Source organism: Hevea brasiliensis, chromosome 4 (genome assembly GCF_030052815.1).
Source record: "Hevea brasiliensis isolate MT/VB/25A 57/8 chromosome 4, ASM3005281v1, whole genome shotgun sequence".
NCBI lineage: Eukaryota > Viridiplantae > Streptophyta > Magnoliopsida > Malpighiales > Euphorbiaceae > Hevea > Hevea brasiliensis.
This window is the reverse complement of record NC_079496.1, coordinates 26417532-26443481: the sequence shown is the minus strand read 5'-3', so window position 1 is coordinate 26443481 and position 25950 is coordinate 26417532. Positions and strand designations below refer to the sequence as shown.

Genomic DNA, 25950 nt, shown 5'->3' with positions numbered 1-25950 from the left:
TTGACTTAAGAGAGTGTTTTGAAAAAATATAGAAATTAAAAGCCAGTAAGTGCATATTATAGAAATCTGGATATATGATATCTCATAAAATAGAATATAGACAATAGCTAATGCATAACTTTTAGATTTCAAAAGTTAATGATTTTATTGTTATTCAATTATAAAGTAATCTATGAAATACACAACCATATACATATAAACAAGCTCGTAAATGTGATGAAACAAAAAAGCAAAATACGGATAGAAAGGACCAAGTTCTTGGGAGTGAAAAAAAAAGGTATAAAACTAGAGAAAATCAAGTTAACCACAAAACGACCTGGAAAACAGATCACTAGGACCTCCTGTTGTAATGAGAAGCTGTTAGAATTATAAATAGTTTAGAACCCTTCAAAAAATAAGAAGGGAAAAAGTTGTCCTTTCGGTTTTTGATGGTGAGATTTGTCATTATAGGAGAAGGTGAATCGATGGCCAAAGACCTCTTTTTTACATTTTGAAAATACCTTTTGAGTACATTTTGAACTTACCAATTGTTGATATCCAAAATAATGAGTCTAATCATTTTTTGTCTTGTAAAATAGCAAATTCTTAAATACGATATTTGTTATTGGTTGGTCTTTTATATTTATTGATTAGATATAGATATTCTATGATAATTAAAAGACATGTGCATAACAATTCAAAATTACTTTATTATGCTTGCTTTGTTTTTTTTACAGGAAGTGGAGAGAGAGAGAAAGAGAAGAGAAATGAAGCTATAGTCATTTCCTTTTCTTTGGACACAAAAACGGAAAGGGAAAATGAGAGAAAGGTAAATAAATTTTATTCCCAAATTTCCTAAAACAACTCCCTCATATTTGGAGAGAAACCAAGGGAAATGAAGAAAAGAAGAACTTCTTCTTTTTCATGCATATAACTAAACATGGGAAATTTTACTTCCTTCAATATTCTATGGAACACCGAACAACATGAGGGAAAATTAATATTACTTTTCTGTTCTCTCCTCTTCTTTTCCTTCATTGTATTTCTTTCTATTCCCTTAAACAAGTAGATAACCAGACAAAGCGTTAGCCAATAGGGGATGGCAAAAAAAAAGAGTATCAATAAATTTTGGTTAGCCAATAAGAAAAAGTGATAGCTTGGAAGAAGTTTTGGGGGGCCAAGGCTCTCCCTAATACTCTGGACTTCAATTTTTTTTTTTTTTTTTAATTTTTCCCCTTTTTCTCTTGTCCACTTTTAATAATATAGGATAGTGAAAAAGTTCTCATTAGTAGCAGGTAATGAAATCTAGAGCCTTCAAGAATTTGTGTGTGTATATATGTGTGTGTGTGTGTGTGTGTGTGTGTGTGGACAGGACCAACAGCACAATGTTTTTGTACGCAAGATGGCTCTAGTATACCCAATCAACAAAGATATAGTAAAACCAAATGAGCCTATTGCATACTTATAATTAAACATGCATATAAATATGTACATAGACCAATAGTTGTTAGACTACCAGGTGCACATCTAAAATATTTGCATCCTCTTGTTTCTTCATGGACATTCCAGGTATGGAAGCTGGAGCAGAGCTTCAATGAGAGCCTTGTTGCTATGGAAGTGGGTACAGAATTTCAGTAAATCATTTAGATAAAGGCTTGAAAACCTTATACACCTGCTTTATTGCACAAATGTGCTTGCACACATAATTGCTTAAACAGGTTAAGATTGCATCCAAGTAACTATGACAAAAGGCCACAATATGAGCTTTCACGACATTCCACTTGCATCTCACCACACGCCAGTCTCTATCACCATCACACAAGAAATTGTTAACCCTTTCATCCATTATTGTTGCTTCAAAGCATTAAACTGTCGAAGAACTCATGCTCATATCCCAGGTTACAAAACCCCAATCCTAGAAGAGCACTGATGCATAAAATCTCTATTTTCTGTCTAAGAATATGGAATATTCCTGGCCAAAATACAATTCAAGAATTTTATAAGCTGACTTAAATCCTTACTATAGTTGGATAACCATAGTTTAAGTTGTTTCCTATGATTTTCTATTTTTGTGAAAGTTGGTTTAAAGTGAATTTTCTTTATTTTTTCTGTATATCTTTTTGGGGGAGGGAGGTGGCTGAGAGCTTATGGGGAGCATTACTTTTGAAACAATGAACATAGTCAAAATATGAGCAAAATATCTAGTTGACTTTAAAGTTTTTACCTGTCCTCTGTGTTTCTCCTTGAGGTTTATAAAATGGCTTGGTTAAATCTTTCTTGTTTGAATAGTTCTCAAATAACTCTTTTTGAGATCTCAGTTGGAGTATGTCACATCTTCTTTCTTTTGCTGAGAATTGAATGGAGGAATCCGAGTCTTGCCTTTCACCATCTTCCATAACCGATTCAATGGATACTTGTGAACAGCATGATTCAACTTCTAATATCGACATGGAGTCGCTGGAATCCCCTTTTGAGTAGATGTTACTGCCACCTAAAGCAGATCGCAAATGCTCCCAACATCCATTGTTCTTTAACTGGAAACTGTCTGAAATTTCATTTTTGCCTTCTACTGCCTTCAAGATACATGGTGCATTGGCTCCATCATGATCCTTGCAATCAGCTCGTCTATGACAACACATATCTTTTGGACAAAAAGTGTTCCATTCTCCATCTTCTGTTGATGAGTTATATACAGAATCTTCTGTTTGTGTCATTCTCTTTCCTACAACTGCCTGACTCTGAGATGTGGAGCTGAAATCAAATCTCGAGTCCTCATTGAATGAATCCTGGAAATTTGTTAATTGCTTGTCAATCACCACTTCTGATATGATCATTCCAACTCCGCCATCTATAACCATTTTATCTTTTTCACCATGGACCTTTTGCATTGTAGAATCACAAAAAATATGTATTTTTTCATCAAAAACCTCCTTCTCTTTGCTCTGCTCATTATGCTTATGCTTCTTCTTAGGGGTAGGAATAGCTAAAACACGCTTAGTCCTGTAAGTGTAACCACTCATATTGGTTTCATTCTTTTGCAGATCTAACCAATTGCCCACCTTAGAAATTTTGATGTAATTATTAGTCATTCCTGTATGTCTATTTGTAACTTTCTGAATGTGACCAATGCCATTCATATGACTAGCTGAACAAGGTGTTTTTTCTTGCTCTCGGATATTAGTCATTTTAGTTTCAATTTCAAGGGTGTCGTGGCTGCATTCTATTGTATTATCAACACTGTTTCTCATGTCTAATCCCAACAACCAGCTAGATCTAAACACACTATGTTCTGATTTGTAATCTGAGTGATCCTTCGCACGAGAAGCCAGAGACTCAGCATGATGGGTTGGTGGCCTTTTCCTTCTTCCAGACACTGGAACTTTGTAATTTGTCCCTAATTTTCTTTGGCTGCAAACAGTTGGCCTCATAAATCCTGGTACCTTATACATGGAGGCTACTATTGTGTCTCCAACACCATTCTTTGTAAGTGGTTCTTCAATAAAATTATATGCTTCAATTTGCCCTTTAGAAGATAAACTTTTTCCTATGAGATTTTGTAACCTCCTTTCCAATTTCTCAATTTCTTGTCTAACATGCAGCCGCTCATATTCAATCTCTATCATCTTTTGCTGCAGATTTGCTATTGCTACTTTCTTCTGCTCTCTTACTTCCTGATTTCAGAAGTTCACCTTTTTGGTTAGTATATAATTCATAATAGCTAATCTCTCTTCTTTTGCAACTACAAACTGATTTTGTAATACATCAACTTGTCATTCATTTTCATTTTTAACCCATAATATGTTTCACTCGATATATTTAGTTGCATATCCATATAAAAATTTACTTTTTTAAAAATGATTTATGCCTTTCTCAAGCATGCTTGGATCTACTTAACAACCACTCTGTACTTTCTAAGACTTAATATTTGTGATGCAGAATGTACAAAATTAATCAACACAATCATATATACTGAATTGCGCTTACTTACTGTTGTATCCTCATTTCCTAGGCGAGTGTTTTTTGCCCTCGTTGCAAAATTTAAAGAACATATGGTCTCACACAAATCTTCTTCTTTGGGGCTGACATGGACTAGCATTAGTATTTTTGAATCATTGCCTGAAGATAAAAAGGCAAGATCTATGTAAGAAAAAAAAAATATTCAGTTCATGGAAAAAAAATCATATACTTTGAGAATGACAATTATAGCCTATAAATTTAATTTGCAATTATAACCTAAACTTTGAGAATGACCAATAATAGCCTATGAATTTAATTATTTGCTACAATTGTAGTCATTCCATTTAAGTCTATTTAATTATATGTAAAATTAACACATAATGGAGAAACAAAATTCACATGCTAATATTTGGTAGCCTATATCAATGACTGTCTTTATGTTAACATATTGTTCTGCAATAGCCATATTACTTACTAATTTTATAATTAACTAAAGAGATTAGAAGGCTTGGTTATAATTGAAACGGTAATTTTTAATTTAGTCCCTGAGATTTGATAAAAATGACAATTTAATACATCTATGTTTTATAAGAAACAAGTTAGTCTTTGAGGTGTGTTTCTGTTAATAAAATTCTACTTCTATTAAAATTCACTATTAACGAGTTAAAACCCATAATAGTTTAGTCCATCACATTTCACTTTTTGTAACAATTTAATCCTTATAATTTTAGTATTTGTAACAATTTAGTCCCTTGGATTTGGTTTGATTAGTTCAATTATGGTTGACTAACAGTGAATTTTAACAAGAGGACTATTTTGTTTAAAAAACAAATGTATCCCGGGGACTAACTTGTTTCTCATAAAAAATAGAAAGATTGAATTGTGGTTTTTATCATGCGTCAAGAACCAAATTATAGAATATCCTAATTGAAACACTTAGCCAAAGAATAAGCTATAATTGGCTATTTCCAAAGTTTGGCAACAACTGAAAATTTAAAAAAAAAAAATCCGGCCTTTGTCTTGAATAACCCATAATTTTACCATTTTACATCTTTTTCATCCGTTGAAAATCATTTGTTCAGAACAAGTTTCCTGTCTATTAGAAATATGAAGAATGACCATGGTCTTGGTTTATTTGTTATAATATTGTTCGGTCCATTTGATTTGATCTAGAAATGGAAATGGAAAGTTGATCCTAAATTAGGGTTTCATTATGTTTCTTGGTATATAAAGAGCCTACGTTCCAAGTTCTATATGATATGTTGTGCATTTGATTCACTTTTCTTTTAGGTGGAAATAAGATCTAGTTTTAGTATAGTTTTTCAAAATCATCATATAAGTTATTTTTAAGCATCTAGAAAAGAAGTTGGAATGGAATCTATAAATGGAATCAATCTTCCATTCCAATTCCATTTTATAGTGAACTAAAATTGCCTGCCCTTGAAAGGAAACTGGTAAGAAGTAGGGCACCCTACATTGAGTTCAAAGCTATATTGCATGTTACTGACATGAAATTTTAAGGTAGAAGGACTTAATTACCTAGAGAGTCTTTAAGAACTTGTGTCAGCTTGCTATTCCTGTCAGAAGTAAAAAAGCTGTAAGTTAGGATTTACTCTGATGCTGGACTAGCCCCCATTAACTAGTCAAATTGATTGCAGGTCGGATGCAGAGTAGTGAAAATTTGCTGTTTTATGCATGTGGAGTCTTGAAATCTTAGCAGAATTACGTTTATTTCTCCTTTTAGTGCTGAGAGTGATCGGTGAGGGACGATTCATGTTATTTGGTGTCTCCTTTTGCTATCCTAATGAAAATCTATAGAGCACAATAGCTCTTCTTTAAAAAATCAAGTTCAGGTATATAGCACCAAACAGCCAAAACAAATCTTGTGACCAACTGAAATTATTTTGATGAATAGAGGAATTAGTGAGTTTTAGAGCTACCTGTAAGGTATGTGACGCTTTTTCATCTGGAGGGCATTAATTACATTTCCAAGAGCAGAGAGTGACAAATTAATAGCTTTTCCTTCGTCAAGTCTTTTCCCGCATGCCTTTGTCTTCAGCACACGCTCACTTCCTCCAAGGTCCACTAACCAAATTTTGTTTGTTTCCCGTCGCCTCTCAGGAGCATCAAAGCAAGTTATTGCTATGCGTATCATGCTATTAGGGCAATGATAAAATAAAAGAAGTTAGAACATATATACTTCTTTTTAAGATAAAAAAAATATATATATTTTTCCTCTGCACTAAGCATTTTTTGAAATTTATTGGTAATCAATCTCAAGACAACTACATAATTAATTATGTTTTCATGCTTTACTCCAAGGTTCACGTTAAATTAAACTAACAAGTAAAACTCCAAGCAGGTAAAGTGGTTACCAATGAGATCGGCTTGAAGTTATGTTGGAGGTTGTCGAGGTTGTTGATCTGAAATGGCATCCTAATCTGTACAGCTTCAAAGCCTGGTGGAAGTCATTCACTTGAATTGACACAAGGTTGTCGATTTCAATTCCTCCCTCAGGATCTGTTTGAATAGCAAGGCTGTTCATAGGGATACTGGATTATGTGATAGAGGATTGTTGTAACGCATACGCGTTAAAAGAAATTGAAAAGGTAAAAGGTTATTGATCACCAATTAACTAATTCTGTTTGCACATGATAATTAAGTATCTTAGAAATCATGACCTTGAGAACTATGGAAATATTTAGGTATGAGTTGAGTGGTAAATTTATTATTTAGAGGCATATGATAAGATGATTGTTATATATTGACTCTAGAGAAAACTACTGTACTACTTGTTTGGTGCAAGTCATCATCGATTCTAAGCTATTTGAGGGCAGCTACAATGACCTTGTTTCTCCATTCAATTGTGTTTACTTTAGGAATAAGCTTTCTGACAGCCTTGGTGCTAGTGGTACTGAATTATTCTTTATCGCTTTAATGCAACCATTTTTGCTTACCTCTTCCCTTTTTAATTTTTGAATCTACTCACTTCCCAACTACGTATCCGTAAGTCCATGGGGTACATCATACATGGCCATGCCTTTCTATGCTTATCTTCAATAGGTGTTGTTTCCATCTTTACAACTATGCACTAATTGTTCTTCCAGTCTAGTCTTGTGTTTACACATGTTCATCTTCCTCATCTTAACCGCACTCTAGGTTCTTGTGGTTGATGTTAAGGCCGCTTTGTTGTCAAATTATGTTTGATTTTCCTTACAAGTGGCAAGCTTTGCAAGCTTGACATTTGCTTTCTCTATAGTGGGCCAAAATTGCATCCGGGGCTGTGAATGCAGTTTTGCTAGAGCTGCCTTCTTTGCAATCTCAAACAGGAAGGGTTTATATGGCCTAATATGGTATTATAACATTTACCTTTCAGACTAACAGGGAGTTTATTATCACACGGCGCCCTAGTTCCACTCCCTTTTTGATGCGAAAACTTTCAATTGGCTGCTATAATATCTATATCTTTGTTTTATGTTCTGCTTAGTTTTCTTTGTTGATAGAACAGTGTACCTAGTTAACCTTGAACTTTGGGTCCAAAACATTTCTGTCGATGAATTTAACGATGCAGAAAGGTCAAAAATTCCTAACCCTTATTTGAACAGTGAAAGAATAAGCATTTAAAATGGACAGAGTTTATAGGGATTGACTTGTATCCAATTCACTCACCAAGGAGAGATGGGATCTGTAGCTCTAGTTGGCTTGGGGACTAGCAAGTCCCTGAGATTTCCCATGTAAATCTCAAGCATACTGAATCTGATGAGAAATGAATGGTTACTTTCCACTGCTTGCTTAAATAGTTCCTGGAATGTGCGAGGAACTACTCCAGGAGCATCTGATCTGCCTTCCTGAAAATATCATACCAAGAACAAAATCCAGTTAGAACAATTTATACCTAGATTGCATCCATTTCATTTTGGATATCCTGCAGTTAATTTACCAAATTGTCTGAGCATTTATCTTCATCTGCAAAATTATCTAATCCTCACCATTGTGAAAGTTTTTCCTGTGCCAGTCTGACCATAGGCGAAAATGCAAGCATTGTAACCATCAAGGACAGATTTGATGACTGGTTCAACTTCGGAAAAAACTTCATCTGGAAATTTCCAGGTATCAAACCATGGCCTTAACGTATGAGCATCGTTAATGCTTTGTATTCATTACCTTGTGATGAATCTGGGTGGAAAACTCTGTCAAAACTGTAGTTCTTACTCTTATTATCAGCAAGATTTAAAAGAACGTTACTTGAATCCACAGCCACTACAGGTCTTAATCGACCAAGATTCTCCCCTATTGTGATCGGGCTTATGCGACAAAATACACGAATGTTCCCTGTAATGGCAAGCAGGCTTTTCAGGTTGAATCTAGCTTGACGACATTGGATTATAAACAAATCCAAAGCCTTGTATGAAGGTAACTGATTTATTAATGTTAGAGAATGGATCAAGCTAAAAAGTCAAGACTCATTGTTGATTTAACTAATTGTACAAAAGTTTATCAGGCTGAAATTCTTGCACTGAAATTTAATATATCAGACGAGCCACAGTTCAAATTAAATATTAAATGAAACGTGACTCACCTTTCAAGTCCAGATAATGGTTCAGGAGCTGCCTTCTCTGTATGTTGAGCTGGTTTATACGGCCAGTCAAAGCATCAACTTCATCTGTTTACAGGGATAAACTAAGAGCAATAGCTGGTAATAGAATAAGCTTTATTCTGAAACAAATTAAGGCTAGGCTTTTCACCTTTTATTTTTGAAATTGCATTGCTAGAATCATCATCATCATCATTATCATCATCTTTGGCACTAAACTCAGAAGAAAGGGTCTTTACAATATTGCAAACTGATTTGACCCAGTTTGGAGTTATATGTGCCTTTAGACCCAGTAGAGCATCAAGAGTTTCATCAAGGTTTCTAATAGATTTTCTTGTACCCATTCTCTAGGGGAAAAAATGCACAGAAAGAAATGCTGGACTCTTAAAAGTTGCTCTGCATAATATAATAACAAGCTAATTTCTATGCATAAATTTGGAGAATTAAGTATATACCATTGATGATTCTGTGTTGGCTAAAGGCTCAGAACTTGGGAGCTGTAACTCGAACCATGGAAGGCTAAACAAGGGATCTCAGAGGAAATTAAGCAATACCACAACCAAGTACGCTGATTCCTGAACAAGGACAAGGCCAAAATTAAGCAGAACAGAGTTCAGACACTATTCTATTCCATTCAGTCAAAATGAACAGTCGAATGACTGAAAACTTCCATCATTTGTGGGTTTATCTAGAACTGCATTAGTATTATATATGAGAAAAGAAAAACCAAAATTAAGGTCAAGAGATGAGAGAGGGTTGAAATTTCAGATATTGAAGTGCTAATTTGTTCCAATATATGTATATATATATAATATAAAAAAAAAAAGTCTCTGAGATCCCATGTGAAACAGTCAAGCAAAACAACAATTGCTTTCGTATGTCTTACAGTTATTATTGTTGGCTAACTTGGCTCATAGCTTCATGACAAAATACCTACACTCTTTTGCATTTATGAGAGAGAGAGAGAGAGAGAGAGAGAGAGAGAGAGAGAGAGAGGGAGAGAAATAATAGGGGAATTGACCGTACAGGGTCAATTTAAAAAATAATAAACCGAAACGGGGTAGAATTTGGGAAAATTACGGGAAAGGGGTGAGAAGGCCAAAAAACGTTAATAAAAATAGCGTCCTAACACGTCCCAAAAAGCGCTATTTTTAATAGCGTACATACGTAAAAACGCTATTCAAAATAGCGTTTTTACGTCAGGACGCTATTCAAAATAGCGTCCTCACAACAGCGCCGCCGAACCAAGCCGAAGGACGTGAGGATGCTATTCAAAATAGCGTCCCCACGACATCGCCCAACCGAAGCTACCCGAAGCATGGAACGACAGCGCCCAACCGAAGCTACCCGAAGCATGGAAAACGCCAATATGATTAGCGTCCAAGACTCTCCGCCGGCAAAACGTTAATCATATTAGCGTCCTCAACCATGAAGCCATGAAAAACGTCCTCAACCATGAAAAACGCTAATCATATTAGCGTCCCGAGACTGATTTTGTAAATATATTAAATTTATAATATTTTGATCGATCATTTAATTATAATTATTTATTATATTTTATAAAATATATTGATTGATTTTGTTTAAAGTTTATTTTATATTTTAGTAGTAGTAATATTTATTTAATATTATATATTTATGAAATTAATTTAATTTATATATTCTAAATAGAATATAATTGTACGGTTTAAAAAATATTTATATTCATAAAATTAATTTTATATATTTGTAAAAAAAAATTTATTAATCATAAAAATATATCTTAATTTATAGATTAAAAAATATAAATGTATAATATTTGAATATATTTGATTGATAAATTTAAAATTATGTTAGTTATAAAAATTAAAAGTTATATAACTAATATTAATTTTTATTCTTATTATAATTATGGATAATATATTTTCTTCATAGCAATTAATAAATGTAATTACTTAATTAGTTTTAATTACTTTATTATTTTCAAATTAATTAAAAATATATATATAAAATGTTTACTAACATGTCATACGAGCAATTGACTTAAAGCAAGATATAAATTAAGACAAGTATTCATAATTATTATACAAATAAAAATAAATATTTAAATTAGTCATGTGCCACAACCAGGTCTTCGAATATGTCGTCTCGGTCGAAGAACTCGATGTTGTCCCCCTTCTTGCTGCTCTTCTGGATCACCTTGTGCATCTTGGGGTTGGCCAGGTTGCCCTTGTTGTTGTCCTGATGATTCCCCCCCTGCAGTATAATGCATAGCACCTTGTTCATAGTGTCCAAATAGACTGCACGGATGGAATATGGCCTAAGGCACGGTCGATATAGTGCATAGTATTGATCCCGAACCATATCCCAAATTGACTCGAAGCATATTGTGATGGCCCAATGCTAGATGGTCTGCCAAATGGAGCAAATAAGCTACTCATTGGTGTATGTGGCTGCTGACTCTCAGTGAAGTCAAATGTGCTTCTGCTTTGCACATGAGAATGATATGTCATCCATGGTGTTGATGGGCCAGGTATTGATGGGGTAGGCATCCAACCAGTATAATGTGGGGGGATAGTTTCTGAATATGGTTGGAATACTGTGGATGGACTAGGATGAGACGGTGCAGGAGCTAAGGGAATAGGACCAGGCGCTGATGCCATGCAGAAAGGGTGAAATCACGACGGTGGGGGCATAACATCATCGGTGGAAGGATTGACGCATTTGATGTTGGCGACGTCGAGGAGGGCGTGATTGGCGTCGTCTTTGGTCTCGTGAGGGGCGGGTTGGTTGATGGGTTGGTCCTCTTCCAATTCATCATTAAAAGTTGCTGCTTGAGGTGCAGACTGAGGAGGTGGCATTTGGCAAAGCCTACTTTCTTGTTCCAGAGCAATCATCATTTTTCTTAATGTACGCTTAACTTCTGCCACGTTTTGTGTTGATGGATTTTGTAATTTTATCAAACAATCCTCAATTGCGTCCTCCTGTAAAAATAAAAAATATATACATAACGTTACATTTTATGTTAAAAAATACAAAATTATTATTATAAGTATTTAATAATGAAAAAAATACATGATGTTAATCATTACCACACTACCAATAGCTCCACTTATTGAGATCCAACGTCTACCGGCTCGGCGGTACCACTCCATATATTGAATGATGGTGGATTTGTTTTCCACTTTGTTGCCCTTGAACAATATATTGTTATTGCCTATTCCTAAGATGAATATTTGTTGCATGGTGGTGTGCCCAATTACTCTCACTAAGTTGGAGAGTAATATCGTGCAACTCATCTGTTTGCATCGGTGGTGCTGGAATAGGCTGGGCCAAACCAAACTGCCTCATGACTCTGTCAGGTTGGTGCCATTCAATAATATGAAAGCAAATTAATGGCACCACTGTCTTCCAAGGGACGACCTTGGATACACATGTCAGCGACTCATCAAATAATTCCTCACTATATGGTTCCCAAGTGATCTGCAAGTGAATATTAGCAAAACATGAAGTGATTATAAAGTGCGGAAAAATATAACATATTATTTTAAGTCATATTATTACATCTTCAGGTCGCATCCGGTCAAGGTTGTACCGAATTTGTGGCAGTACATGAGTTGTTACTTCAGTGATTTGTCGAGCTCTACTCCACCTGTTAGTTGATAAGAAAATTAAAAATATAATACAATAAAAGGCAATTTATTCATTGCTTAATGGATAAAAATATAAATTTAATGACATACCTAGCACCTAGATGTGCATCATGAGGAGCTGATGGATCCCTTATTGATGGAGAGATTATTTTAAATCTCTCCCAAGCCTAGATCTGCAAAATGAATAGTGGTCCTGAAATCTCCTTTGTTTCAGTAACAGCAACACGGCATAGCTCACGATAAAGGAAGGCTAAGCAAGCTCCACCCCAACTGTATGTCCCAGCTTCGCTCAAGTCTTCTAGAAGGGGTAGAAACATCAAGTTGACACGTGAGTTTGTCTTGTCGGGAAATATCGAACTAATGAGTCGTAATATGAATGCTCTTGCATGCCATAATACGGTTAAATCATCAGCTTGATGTGGAATATCTCCAAACTCATCAACTAGCCACGATAATTTGAGTGTATGTCCTCGGATCATTTCTGGGGGTGGTCTAGCTCCCAATAATGTCTCACAAACTTCTCGATCGGCCGTGACATTCGATTCTGTGGACCCATGTCTTGCAAGCGGAAATAATCTTGACATCACGAAGAGTGATTGTGCACTCACCAATTGGCATCATAAACGTATGGGTTTCCGGTCGCCATCGCTCAACAAAAGCACTGATCAGGTGCCAATCAAGAGAAAAAAACCCTAGTCTAGCAAAACTAATAAATCCAGAATCACGAAGATGAGGAACAATTCGGTCATCAATGTCAGTATGTAATATTAGCCCCTGCCTCCTGCATGTAACCACTTCATGCTCAACTGTACCATTCCAAATCCCTTCAGAACGGTGTTGTGGCTGGAGTCGAAGAAGCTCTTTATCTATTGGACCAGGCACAATGTAATCTCTTCTTTCTTGTTGTGTAGTCATACCTATTTAGTATTACAAAATATACATTTTCAATGGATCTTTTGATAGGTAAAACAATGCACATATGTTTTATATAAATACACGAATGGTAACAAAAACATATAATGAAGGAATTAAATTATATAAATAAACATAGTCAATACATTACTTAAAAGTACAATATTGTTGAGTACATCATCAAAACATATAAATATACATGAAAAACACATATAAATATTACAACTAATTAGGTCACCCTGACTATTTGATTCACAGGACATGATCTAATTAGCTCATCATAAAGGTCTTTGTCCAATGTGTAGTTGATTTTAGGTAACATGGGCTTCAACGAGTATGTTTGTTACTATCACGAATTTTTATACCACTTGACCGACACATTGTCGCGTGGCGACTTAACTAGCATATTCTTTTGCGAATCCCTTAATTAGCGATAAATATGATGGGGCGATTAGCTTCTAATTTTTGCCATACGCGGTCAAGTATACCCTTGTCGTGGATACTGACTAAAGTGACCTTAAAGCCAAATATCTAGGTTTATCTGTTAATAGCTCTCCTTCCCATATGATTTGTTGAATGAGCCCGTTGACCCTTATCATATGCTTAACAATGCAGAGTAGGTCATTCCCTGTAGTTGAGGGTGTTACTTCCATTGGTAGATTAATCAAATTCTTAATTAGTCCATGTACCCTTGCTCTTTGTTGTTGATTGACAATCCTTTTTGGAGTGCGCATTATACGAGCCATTATATTATCTGACATAAACAAAATGGAGCACAAATAAATATATGAGAATCACATGATAATGCAAACATTATGGGAGATAATGTACTTGATAATAATACATGTTACATTTACACATAAAATTAAAATATAAAAATAAATACATTCGCAACAATTTATAATAATGATACATATTAACATAATTAACTTATGTTGTTCCTTCGCATGTGACAATTTTTTTGTGTGTCCTTGTACATGACATAACGAACAATGATTTACACTCCAATCCATTTCATTCTTCTTCCTTGTGAAATTGGTCGTCCTTTAGACCTTTTGCAGGTTGGGTCAGGTAGAAGAACTGGAGAATTATCTGTTGGCCAATCATCAGGATGTCCAAGAGCATGAAACTGCCACTCATAGCACTTAAGTGTTTGCTCCAATGTGTAATAATTTGAAACGTATTGCTCATAATTAATTGACATTGCTTGGCATGCGGCAATCACATGAGAACATGGAATGCATATTTCTTCAAACTTCTTGCATGTGCATTGCCTTTCATCAAGTTTGACCACATGCTTCGTTTCAGATCTTCCCTTCCAAACTTCAAATTCACCACAATCGCGGTTAAAGATTCGGACATTATATGAGCTTGCTTCATTTAAATTGTCAAGTAATATTTGACGACATCTTTGTGTAAATTTGAAGCCCATTTCTGATTGCTCACGGAGGGTCGTGCGGCGTGTGTCAAAATAATCAACACCTTTGGAAAAATATTTTTTCTACCATTGCAGTTATGGGTAAAGCACGGATCCCTTTGAGTATTCCATTAACAGACTCAACAGTATTAGTTGTCATGGAGCCATAACGTTTCCCTCCATCATGAGAACGTGTCCATTTTTCCAAAGGTATCTTTGTAGCCCATTCAAATGTATCAGGATGCTCATTCTTGATTGTGTTCATGGCCTCATAAAAATTTTTTTTTTCCAATTGTTGTGCTGTAAAAATAAAAAAGCCATGTTATTTGTTGGATACACATGTCAACTTTATATTTAGATTACAGTAACAATAAATAGTCAACTTAGAAAACTAACCTGCCTTTCGGAGAGCTTCTTTCATATTAGTATTCTTAAACTTTGTGTTGTAATTGCTGATGATATGTCTTAAGCAGTATCGATGATGCCCAGCAGGAGGCTGCCACCAATCTTGATTCATTGCCTTTTTTATGGCAATATGTCTATCTGATATAACACATATTCCATTACGATCTGTCACAAACACCCTCAAACAAGACATAAACCAATCCCAGTTCCTTGTATTTTCACTGTCGACTATTGCCCACGCAATTGGGAAAATATGGTTATTACCATCAAGTGTTGTTGCACAAAATAAACATCCTTTGTACTTTCCATATAAAAAAGTTGAGTCTATGAATATAACCGGTCGACAGTTCTTGAATCCTTCTATTGTTTGTTTATATGCCCAAAACATTCTATCGAAAACCCGATAAGCAGGATCTAATCTATTATTAACAAAAAAAGGATCATCTTCAATCAAGAACATACTTTCAGGGTTCTGTTTGCACAAAGCAAGCATATATTGTCGCAACCTTCCGTAAGATTCGTCCCAATCACCAAAGATCTTAATAATTGCATCGTGCCTAGCCTTCCAGGTCTTTCGATAACTTGGCATATATCCAATCTTATCTTTTATTTCAGACTGTAACGCTCCTATCTTCACATTGGGTTGTTCACGTACAATGGCGAGAATGAAATCAGATATAAATTTGCTATCCAATTGCTTATGATCTTGTGACAGTGATGGATTAACACATGTATGTGGTCCATTATATCGCGTAATTTTCCATATATCACTTCCTTTCCCTCGTGAGGCACGCAATCTCCACTTACAATTGCTCGTTGTGTCTTTGCACCTGATGGCATATGTTCTACTCTTTGTCTCCTCATTACAAAACTCATGGTGCCTATGTAAATGATATTCTTTGGCAGCTTTTTGGACATCCTCTCTAGATGAGAATATCATTCCTAATTCAAACTCTTTTAATGGATCCCACATTGAACTACACTGTGGTGTTGACCATGGATCAACCGTTAGCAATGAAAAATCTATTTCACTATAAGGCGGAGGAGGGACAAGCGGCATTATTGGGTTTGCAACATGAGTATTATAGTAAAAAGGCAAATCTACTACTAACTCATTATGATTACCACTATCCTCATTCATGTCCCAGTCATCACTATCAATCCATTCTTCATCAGACTCCGCATCATCCTCATCATCATCAGGACAATAATCATTGCTAAGCGATTCAAAATCATCCGTACACTTGATTGCTTGTAACAATTATTTGATGGGCGCTTCATCAACAACATTTGCAGATGGTCGAAAAATTTCAATATATAATTCAATCGATGACATACCTCCAATTTCATCAATGTAATTAAACATAATATTCACATCGTCATCGTTTGTCAAACCCATGCAATCCCATTTAAATGAGCCATTTTTTTCAATGGGTTGTCTGAATAAGATTTTCGATATAAATTCATGTCCACCTTTAAGATTAATTCCACGGACAATTTTCATTCCTAAAATACCAAAATCCATCGTTTACCAATAGTAATGACGGTTGATGAACCCCCATAATATTCATAGCCTTCATCATTCATAATGATTTCTCCATCCCAATATAAAGTAGCAAATCTTGGAATTGACATTTCTGATAAAATAAAAATCGTAACAACTATCAGCATAAGCGATGCAGTTGACAATACGTTTTACATTGTACATTACTAATTTTTCTATTTTTTAATTTTAATTAATAAAATAAATTAATATTTTATTTCTACTAATTATATTTTAATTAAATATGCAATGATTTGACATATTTTTATGTTACTCTTGTTTTAATTTTTAATCATATTTTAATAATATTAATTTTTTAAATAATTACATATTAATTGTTATATTGAGTTTCGCCAATTTTTTTATTTTATTATTTTTATTTCTTCCATAATATATAAATCATATAATTTTATAATTTATTTTTATTAATTACATTTTAATTAAAATGCTACTTATTAATTACATTGTAATTTTTTATATTACTAATTTTTCATTTTTTAATAATATTTTATATAAATTTATATTTTATTTTTATTACATCCTTTTCTATAATATATTATGAACACAATTTTCTATTAATAAAGAAATTATTTTCAACAACATTTTACATTACTAATTTTTCTATTCTTTTAATTTTAATTAATAAATTAAATTAATATTTTATTTCTAATAATTACATTTTAATTAAAATGCTACTTATTTTTTTTGGCAATTTTTTATATTACTAATTTCTCATTTTTATTAATATTTTATATAAATTTATATTTTATTTTTATTACATCATTTTCTATAATATATTATGAACTCAATTTTCTATTAATTTTTCCCTTTCTTCTATAGCTTTTACTAATTTTTAAAAACTTAAACTATTATTTTATTTTATACTAATATTCTCTGTTCAACTTATTAAACTATTATATTATGAGATACAAAAATTATATGACTTAATATAAAATTTATTTTGTAACATAATTTACATTTATAATTTTTATTTTCTCTTTCCTAACATTTTCTTACTACTACAAATTTATATTATTTTTTCTTTAGCTTCTTTACTATTATACACTAAAAATATAATTTTTTTGTATTATTTTTCCCAATAACTAATACTCATTTTATCAGTATTATGCTATTACTATATATATATCAACTTGCTCACAAACATACCAACATGCATGCATAAAAAAATATATATATATATTATTTTCAGCATAATAATTACATTAACACTCAAGCATTGTATATATTGCATGTTAAAACTTGTAACGAAAATTTATTTCTTAAAGAATATTACATTTTTTTCACAATAATATACATTATTATCACCTAAGCATTTCATATATTATATGTTCAAAATTATTAAACAGTCAAAATACATACCTTAATATAATTTTTTTTCAAATTTCTGAAAAATCTTTCCTTGTGATCTACCACTGCCTGCACCTTACTCTTCTCCTTCTTGCTCCACCCGAGCTGCTCCACCAAAATGAGACACTGGAGGAGGGAATGAAGGAGCGAGGGAGACGATGGACGAGGAATGAACGAGAGCGAGGGGCTTGAGGGCGAAATGAAATCAGTAAATGAGAGCGCAGGGAGAGAGAGCAGGGTAGAAATGGTGATCAGCATGCACACGGGACGCTAATAAAAATAGCGTCCCACCTTCACTGAAGATTCCTGAACCAGATTGGACGGGGCGAGGATCAGCATGGGACGCTAATAAAAATAGCGTCCCGCGTGCAGGAATATTCCCTGCGCAGATTGGACTTGCGGCAGGCCAGGCTTGGGTGGGAGGGGACTGCAGCAGGCTCGGGAGGACACGGGACGCTAATTATATTAGCGTCCGGAGCAGATGGGACGGCGTGCTGCACTGGCTCATTCCGGACGCTAATATGATTAGCGTCCAAGCTTCAGCTCCATTCCGGGTGCCATTCATAATAGCGTCCCTTGTTCAGACGCTACTGTAGCCACTGCAACCCGCCCCCTCTTGGTAATTTTTGTTGGTGTTAGCCTATTCTGGTATTTTTTCATTATGAGTTGCCTTAGTACGGTCATTTGCCCGAAATAATAAGTACCATTGTTGATTTACTGTTGAGGGTCCCATTAATTGATCTCCATTTCTTCGTGTCAAGCTTACTGAGGTACCAATCCATTGAGAAGCTGATAGGGAAATTTATAATTTGATCCCTGAGTTTTACATAATATTATATTTTAGTCTATAAATTTTTAAAAATTAATTATTTAGAACCTGAATTTTGTATTATATTATATTTTAATTTCTATAATTTTAATATATAAAATAATTTAATCTTTCAGTCAATAGATAAAATTATTATAAACATTAAAATTACAATACTAAATTATTCTATATATTAAAATTAAATGAATTGAATAATTTATTTCTCAAAAATAAGAGATTAAAATATAATATAGTACAAAACTCATAGACTAAATAATTAATTTCTTAAAATTTAAGGATTAAAGTATAATATAAAACAAAATTCAGAAACTAAAATTGTAAATTTCCCAGGTTGACATTGTTGAGTGCTCTCTCTCTAACCAACCACACTTGTGTGTAAGCAAGCTTCATGCATTAAGTATCTCAAATCTTGGTCAATACAAATACAGGTTTTTGGGTTTTTTTTTCTTTTTCTTGGAGAGGGTTTTTGGGTAGGATAGTGTCCGTGAAAATATTATACTCAAATCTGAACTTGATTAATATTTTGAAAATCAAAACCCGTCTCAAATTCGATTATTATTACCTGAAAGATATCCGAACCTATTTAATTTTATATATTTTAATTAAAAATCTATATGAAAATTTATTTTCATTAATAATTTATATTTTAAAATTTAATATTTTTATAAAATATTTTAATTTTATTTTATATAAAATAAAATATATAAAAATTTATAAATATTATTATAAAAAATATATATTTTATACGAATAATAGATATTCAATATGAAAAACTCTAACATGCAACAAGTATTAAATTTCAAACCTAAACTTATTTCAATTCTGATTATACACTATTTAAACTTATCTTATTATAGTTTGATAAATTGAATATCTGTAAAAACTCGAGTATTGCGTTCCTTAGATTTTGGCGTGCAAGCCAAGCCATTATTGACCAATCAAGTGGAGCAGAGAAAATTCTCTTCCAACTTAAGTAATTTATTTATTTATTTTTATTTATTCAATAACGTACCATGAATATTTCATGATCCTCTACATAACCCCAACACCTCAAAACATTCATTCGATGTAACAACTTAATTTACGGTTAATTTGCACACATTAGCATTCATTCGATGCACTTAACAACTACAATTTGCAATTTATTAAATATAATTTGCACTTATTTGATATAATTTTTCACATGATTCGTTCATCTAATGCAGTTTTTCATATAATTTGTTACTAAAATTTGTTTTTCATACTAATTAGGTGCCTTTTTTTAGTAGGGATTTATATTTAAAATTTATAAAAATTTGAAATTCTTTATCACATTTATATTTAACTTCTATTTAAATATTTTTATTGAAAGAAAACAATTATAAAAAAAATAATTAAAGTCAGAAAATCATTTAAAAAAAAAACTCATGACTTCCATGTTTAGAAAAAAAATTATCGATTTTCATGAAATAATTAACTAAAAAAATGAGCTCATAACTTTTTTAAAAAATTGATCAATACTAATTGAAACTCAAAGCGTTTTAATTTTACTTTTTTTTTGTTTTTTTTTCCTTCTAAGTTATTTTTTATTTAATTATTAAAATTTATTATTTTATTAAAATATATAAAAAATATTTTCCATTGTAATCTAAAATAAACAATTTATAAAAAAATAATTATTTGAAATTAGAAATTCATTTATAAAAAATCATAACTTCCATATTTAAAAAAAAAATTATCAACTTTCATAAAAACAATTAACTAAAAAAATATATTCATAACTTGAAAAAATTAATAATGCCAATTGAAAATCAAAATGTTTTAATTTTTTATGTCTTTTTTTTCTTCTAAAACCACTTTTTTAATTATTAAAATTTATTATTTTGTTATAATATATAAAAATATTTTTATTATAATCCAAAATAAAAATTAATGAAAATCAGCAAACTTGTTTTTGGAAAAATCAGTAACTTCCTTTTTTTTTCTTAAAAAAAAACTCGATTTTCATAGATATAATTAACTAAAAAAAATATGAGTTCATAACTTAAAAAAAAAAAAATCAATGCCAATTGAAACTCAAAAGTGTTTTAATTTTATTTTTTTATGGCTTTTTTTTCTTCTAAAGCCACTTTTTTCACTTATTTATTGAAATTTATTTCTTCATTATACTATAAGAAATATATTTTTTTATTATAACCCAAAATAAAAATTTATAAAAAAAATTAATTAAAATCAAAAAATTCATAACTTTTAGAAAAATTGATCAATACAAAAATAGTTTTTTAATTTTATCTTTTATGGCTTTTTTCTTCTAAGGCCATTCTTTAATTGATTGTTAAAATTTATTATTTATGATAATATATGAAAAAAGTTCTTATTGCAAATAAAAAATTTTATAAAAAATATTTTAAATATAAAATCTTATGAAAAAATAATTAACTAAAATAAAAAAATCATTTTTCTAAAAGAATCATAACTTTCATATTTAAAAATAATTATCAATTTCATAAAAAATTAATTAAAAAAATGAGTTCATAACTTTTAAAAAACTTTCATCAATGCCACTTTGTTTTTCATATTTTTGTGTAAACACACTTGAAACAATAAGTGTCTTAATTTTGTTTTCCATGGCTTTTTTTCTTCTATGGTTATTTTTTTTATTTTATTATTAAAACTTATTATTTTTATTATAATATATGAAAATATTTTTTATTATAACATAAAATAAAAGTGTATAAAAAATAATTAAAATCAAAAAATCATTTTTTTTCTAAATTGTAACTTACATGTTTTAAAATAAATTATCGATTTTCATGAAAAAACAATTAATTAAAAAAGACATAACTTCATAACTTTTTCAGAAATTCACTAATACCAATTGAAATTCCCAGTGATTTAATTTATCATTTATGGCTTTTTTTTTTCAAAGACCTTTTTCAAATTGATTGTTAAAATATATTAATTCATCATAACATATGAAAATTATTTCTTATTGTAATCCAAAATAAAAATTTACAATAAAATAATTAATTAAACTCACAAAATCATTTAAAAAAAATTCATAACTGCTATATTTGAAAAACAATTATCAATTTTCATAAAAAGAATTAAAAAAATGACTTCGTAACTTTTAATAAATTATCAATGCCAATTGAAACACAAAGTGTTTTAATTTTATTTTTTATGGCCTTTTTTTTCTAAGGATATTTTTTACTTAATTGTTAAAAATTATTACTTTATTAAAATATAAAAAAAATCATTATAATCCAAAATAAAAAAGAATTAATTCAAATAAAAAAATATTTTTCAAAAAAAAGTTATAACGTCCATGTTTAAAAAAAAAATCAACTTTCATAAAAAAAAATAACTGAAAAAAATTAATTCATAACTTTTGAGAAAGTTGATCGATACCAAATGAAATTCAGTGTTTAAAATTTTATTTTTATGACCTTTTTCAAGGCTTTATTTTACTTAATTATTAAAATTTATTATTTTATTATATTATATGAAAATATTTTTTAGTATAAATGAAAATAAAAATTTATAAAGAAATAATTAATTAAAATCAGAAAATCATTTTTTTAAAAGAAATCATAACCTCCACGTTTTAAAAAATAATTATCAATTTTCATAAAAGGAATTAACTAAATAAATGAGTTAATTACTTTTTAAAAAATTAATTTATTTTTTGTGGCTTTTTTTCTTAACTTTTTTTAATTAATTATTAAAATTTACTACTGAAAAATATAAATGATAAAGACATTTATTAATAAATACAGTGATATATGATTTTATTTTTATTATTTATAAAATTAATAAATTAATTACCTAATTTATAATTTACCTTTTATTAATATATTATTTTTTTAATTAATTTGTAATATTATATTATAATCTATATATCAGTCTATAATTTTTTTTTTTTTAAATCATTTCACTTGAGAAGGGAACTTATGCATATTTTTACTTATAAGTAATTCTATTAATAAGTAATTCTATTAATAAAAATATATAGCATTTTTAATATTTTATACTTTAAATTTAAAAACTATAATAATAAAAGTAAAATAAAATTTTAGTGAATGACTTTGTAAATACTAAAGAAGATTATCTCCTTTTCGTAATTTTAACGTAGATATTTAGATTAAAAAAAGAAGAAGAGAAAGTTAACTTTTTTCATTTATAAATTAAAAAAAAAAAGTAAATAGTAACAAAAATAAAGTATCAGTCATTCTTTTATTAAATTACAAATCTTGCTATATTATATAATTTTTTTATATTGATCTTATTTAAAATATTGAACTTAGTATGCTAATAAATATTCATACTAAACTTTATTTAACAAATATATAAAAAATTCAAATTTAAATTTAATTTGTATTTTTTTTAATTTTTAATTTTTTTTTGTATTTGATTTTAATTTTTTTTAATTTGAATTTAATCAAGCCCATAATACCTTATAAAAGTGTTTTTTTAATAAAGTTTTTAATATTATTTTTCTATATTATCTTTAAAAATTAAAGAAAAAAAATAAGATTAATTAATTATATATTCTATTTTATAAGGTATAATTATTATAAAATAATAATGTAATATTATAAAATGATTTTTGCGTGATGCACACTAAATTCTTCTTAAATGAACATTCCATTTTTTTATCTTTTCATAGAAAATAAATGTTGTCTCTATTTCTATTATCATTAAGATTTGGATTCTTTTATTTAATAGATACAAAAATTCATTAAAATTCAAAATTTTTTATAGCATTTGAATATTAATAGATTTGATTAATAACAAAAGATAAATATTTAAAAAAAAAAAAAAAAAAAAAAAAAACTTTTGTGCCGAAAGAATTGATAAAAGAGAGAATACAATTCAACTAACTCAACTCAACTCAACTAAACTTTTATCCCAAGAATTTGGGATCGGCTATATGGATTCTCTTTCTCCATTCTAAACGATTTTGGGTTAAATCCTCAGAAATGTGTAATGCTTCTAGGTCATATTGTATTACTCTCCTCCAAATCAATTTAGGTCTATCTCTTCTTTTCTTTCTATCCTCTAGCCTAATGTGCTTTACTTGTCTAACTGGAACCTCCGTATGCCTATGCTTTACATGACCAAACTACCTCAATCTCCATTCTCTCAACTTATCCTCAATTGGCACAACTCCTACCATTTCTTTAATACTCTCATTACGGATTTTATATAGTCTAGTATGACCACTCATCCACCTTAACATTCTCATCTCCGCAACTCTTATCTTAGACACATACGACTCCTTTAGTGCCCAACACTCACTACCATATAGCATGGCCGGTCGTATGACTGTACGGTAAAATTTTCCTTTCAACTTATTGGGAATCTTGCAATAACATAAAACTCTTATGGCACTTCTCCACTTCAACCATCCGGCTTTAATCCTATGACTAACATCATCCTCACATCCCCCATCTACTTGAAGGATTGAGCCAAGATAGTTAAAGTGATAACTTTGGGGCAGTACCACTCCATCCAAACTAACTCCTTCCCTATCACCAGTTCGGCCTTCATTGAACTTGCAATGCATATATTTTGTCTTCGTTCTACTTAACATAAAACTCTTTGATAAAAGAGAGAATGTGAAAGAAAAAAAATTTCTGAGGAAATTATTTTTCTATCTATACATTGGCCTTAGGAGTACATTAAATTTCAAAGAAACCAATTTCAACATCAACTACATATATATATATATATATATATATATATATATAAAAGCTCTATAATGCATGATAAATGTATTGTATGTACACCTATAATTTATTATTAATTTATGAAATTTTAATATTTATTAAAATATAAATATTTAATTTTATCATAATTTTTTATAATTTAAAATATATTAAACACCATCAATGTTTAGTATTGAAGGACAAATAATATATATCAAAATTGAGCAGCAATAATAATAATAATAATAATAATAATAATAATAATAATAATAATAATAATAATAATAATAATAATAATAATAATTTCATTGAATATTAATTTTCTCATTCATTATTTTTCATTCATTAATACATCTTTGAACTTCAAATTTTAGTCTTTTTTTTTATTTATTATAGAAATATTTTCATATACATCAATTAATTACTTTTATAATTAAAAAGTATATTTTTTAATATTTGATTACAAATATCTTAAATAAGATAATTCATGACTTAAATATATAATATTTTCTAAATTGCTAAGTGCTCATAGTTTAAAGAAAAAAATTATCAAATAGTCTTAGTATTAGAATATTTATTTCTATACTTAAAAATTTATGCGCGAACAAGCTCATAATAGTGTAGGAGGGGGGCGTGAGGCGAAATATCATCCATTACAATTATATAAAATGCACCAGGTAATGCCCAGGAAAGATGATGGAGTCACAATGGTCTCACTTAAGTACCACCTCCTTAGACAGCATTTCCTAGACATGCACTTTATACAATCCTAATAGAATCAAACCACTGGTAAGTACCGTCTTCCCATAACACTACCACGGTACTAAGGATTTATGCCACGAAAGCATAGATAGACAGGAGTCGCTACCCGGGTAATAACCAGGACATATTCAGTGTTTCTTTCGAGGGTCATGGATGGCAATTTACTCCTTGCAGAGTTTCCATAATCGTCATTACCATAGCCCAATGTCTAGGTTCGGGATAGTAGGTACGTAAGGGGAAGGTGTTAGGCACTCCTTATGCCTGGTCTAACCTCGTTGATTCGAGTGCTAGTCCTCTACTGATGTTTCTAGAAGTCTTGTTTATTATTCTTTTATTAAACTTTATCATAAAAAATACAATTCTAATCCTACACATGCAAGTAATTCACAAAAGAGTTGTTGTTTATACACAATTTTCATGCACAAGTAATTCCTATCAATGGGGTTGCTAATTATTTTAATGATATTTACCAGATGACTAAAATTAATTTATAATTGAGAATTTAATTTACAAACAAATTTTATTTCAAATAACCCTACGTTTCTATTTAACCTAATTAATTAATTTTCACCAAGTTACCCTAAGGATAATTGAACTAAGTTAATTATGTACATGTGTAATTTATTTTAATATCACATAAGACCCAAACAATCACAACCTAATAAAGATTCCTAACATGCAAATTTATTTTACAATTATCAAGTATTAAATTAAATTTATTTTACATGCCAATGTTAGTTTAATTTACAAACAAGATTAATTTTAATTTATAAAGTATTTATTTAAATTAATTACATGCAAAAGTCAGTTAAATTAAAAACAAAATTAATTTTAATTTACCAAATAAAAATTCTATTATTAC

General features: G+C 30.4%; 2 protein-coding genes across 6 annotated transcripts; both read right to left on the bottom strand.

The window, feature by feature from the left end:
• Positions 1–669: 669 nt before the first annotated feature.
• LOC110641646 (kinesin-like protein KIN-14T) lies at positions 670–9310 on the bottom strand. Of its 5 annotated transcripts, none has more exons than XM_058145652.1 (12): positions 8986–9310; positions 8682–8877; positions 8516–8599; positions 8101–8268; positions 7926–8032; positions 7606–7784; positions 6312–6473; positions 5877–6092; positions 5476–5513; positions 3968–4095; positions 2204–3650; positions 670–1035 (listed from the first exon to the last, which is right to left on the bottom strand). In XM_058145652.1, exons 1-12 carry the CDS (start codon positions 8986–8988, stop codon positions 983–985), a joined length of 2781 nt encoding a protein of 926 aa, XP_058001635.1. In that variant the 5' UTR covers positions 8989–9310; the 3' UTR covers positions 670–982. The 5 variants fall into 5 exon arrangements, with proteins under 5 accessions (XP_058001635.1, XP_058001634.1, XP_021649145.2 ...); XM_058145651.1 differs by lacking the exon at positions 670–1035 and adding an exon at positions 1416–1951 and having other exon boundaries at positions 8682–8906; XM_021793453.2 differs by lacking the exon at positions 670–1035 and adding an exon at positions 1416–1951.
• Positions 9311–14549: 5239 nt separating this feature from the next.
• On the bottom strand, positions 14550–16421 carry LOC131179440 (uncharacterized). Its single transcript, XM_058146287.1, has 3 exons — positions 16235–16421; positions 14888–16147; positions 14550–14791 (listed from the first exon to the last, which is right to left on the bottom strand). Exons 1-3 carry the CDS (start codon positions 16419–16421, stop codon positions 14550–14552), a joined length of 1689 nt encoding a protein of 562 aa, XP_058002270.1.
• Positions 16422–25950: the final 9529 nt, after the last annotated feature.

Coding starts and splice junctions, on each gene's coding strand:
- LOC110641646 (XM_021793453.2), bottom strand. Junction 7,785..7,925: donor CAGGAAAAACTTTCACAATG/GTGAGGATTAGA, acceptor TGATATTTTCAG/GAAGGCAGATCAGATGCTCC. Junction 4,096..5,475: donor AGTTCTTAAAGACTCTCTAG/GTAATTAAGTCC, acceptor TTTTATCTTCAG/GCAATGATTCAAAAATACTA.
- LOC131179440 (XM_058146287.1), bottom strand. CDS start 16,421: ATGGATTTTGGTATTTTAGGAATGAAAATTGTCCGTGGAATTAATCTT. Junction 16,148..16,234: donor TTACATTGATGAAATTGGAG/GTATGTCATCGA, acceptor AATTGTTACAAG/CAATCAAGTGTACGGATGAT. Junction 14,792..14,887: donor AGAAGCTCTCCGAAAGGCAG/GTTAGTTTTCTA, acceptor TTATTTTTACAG/CACAACAATTGGAAAAAAAA.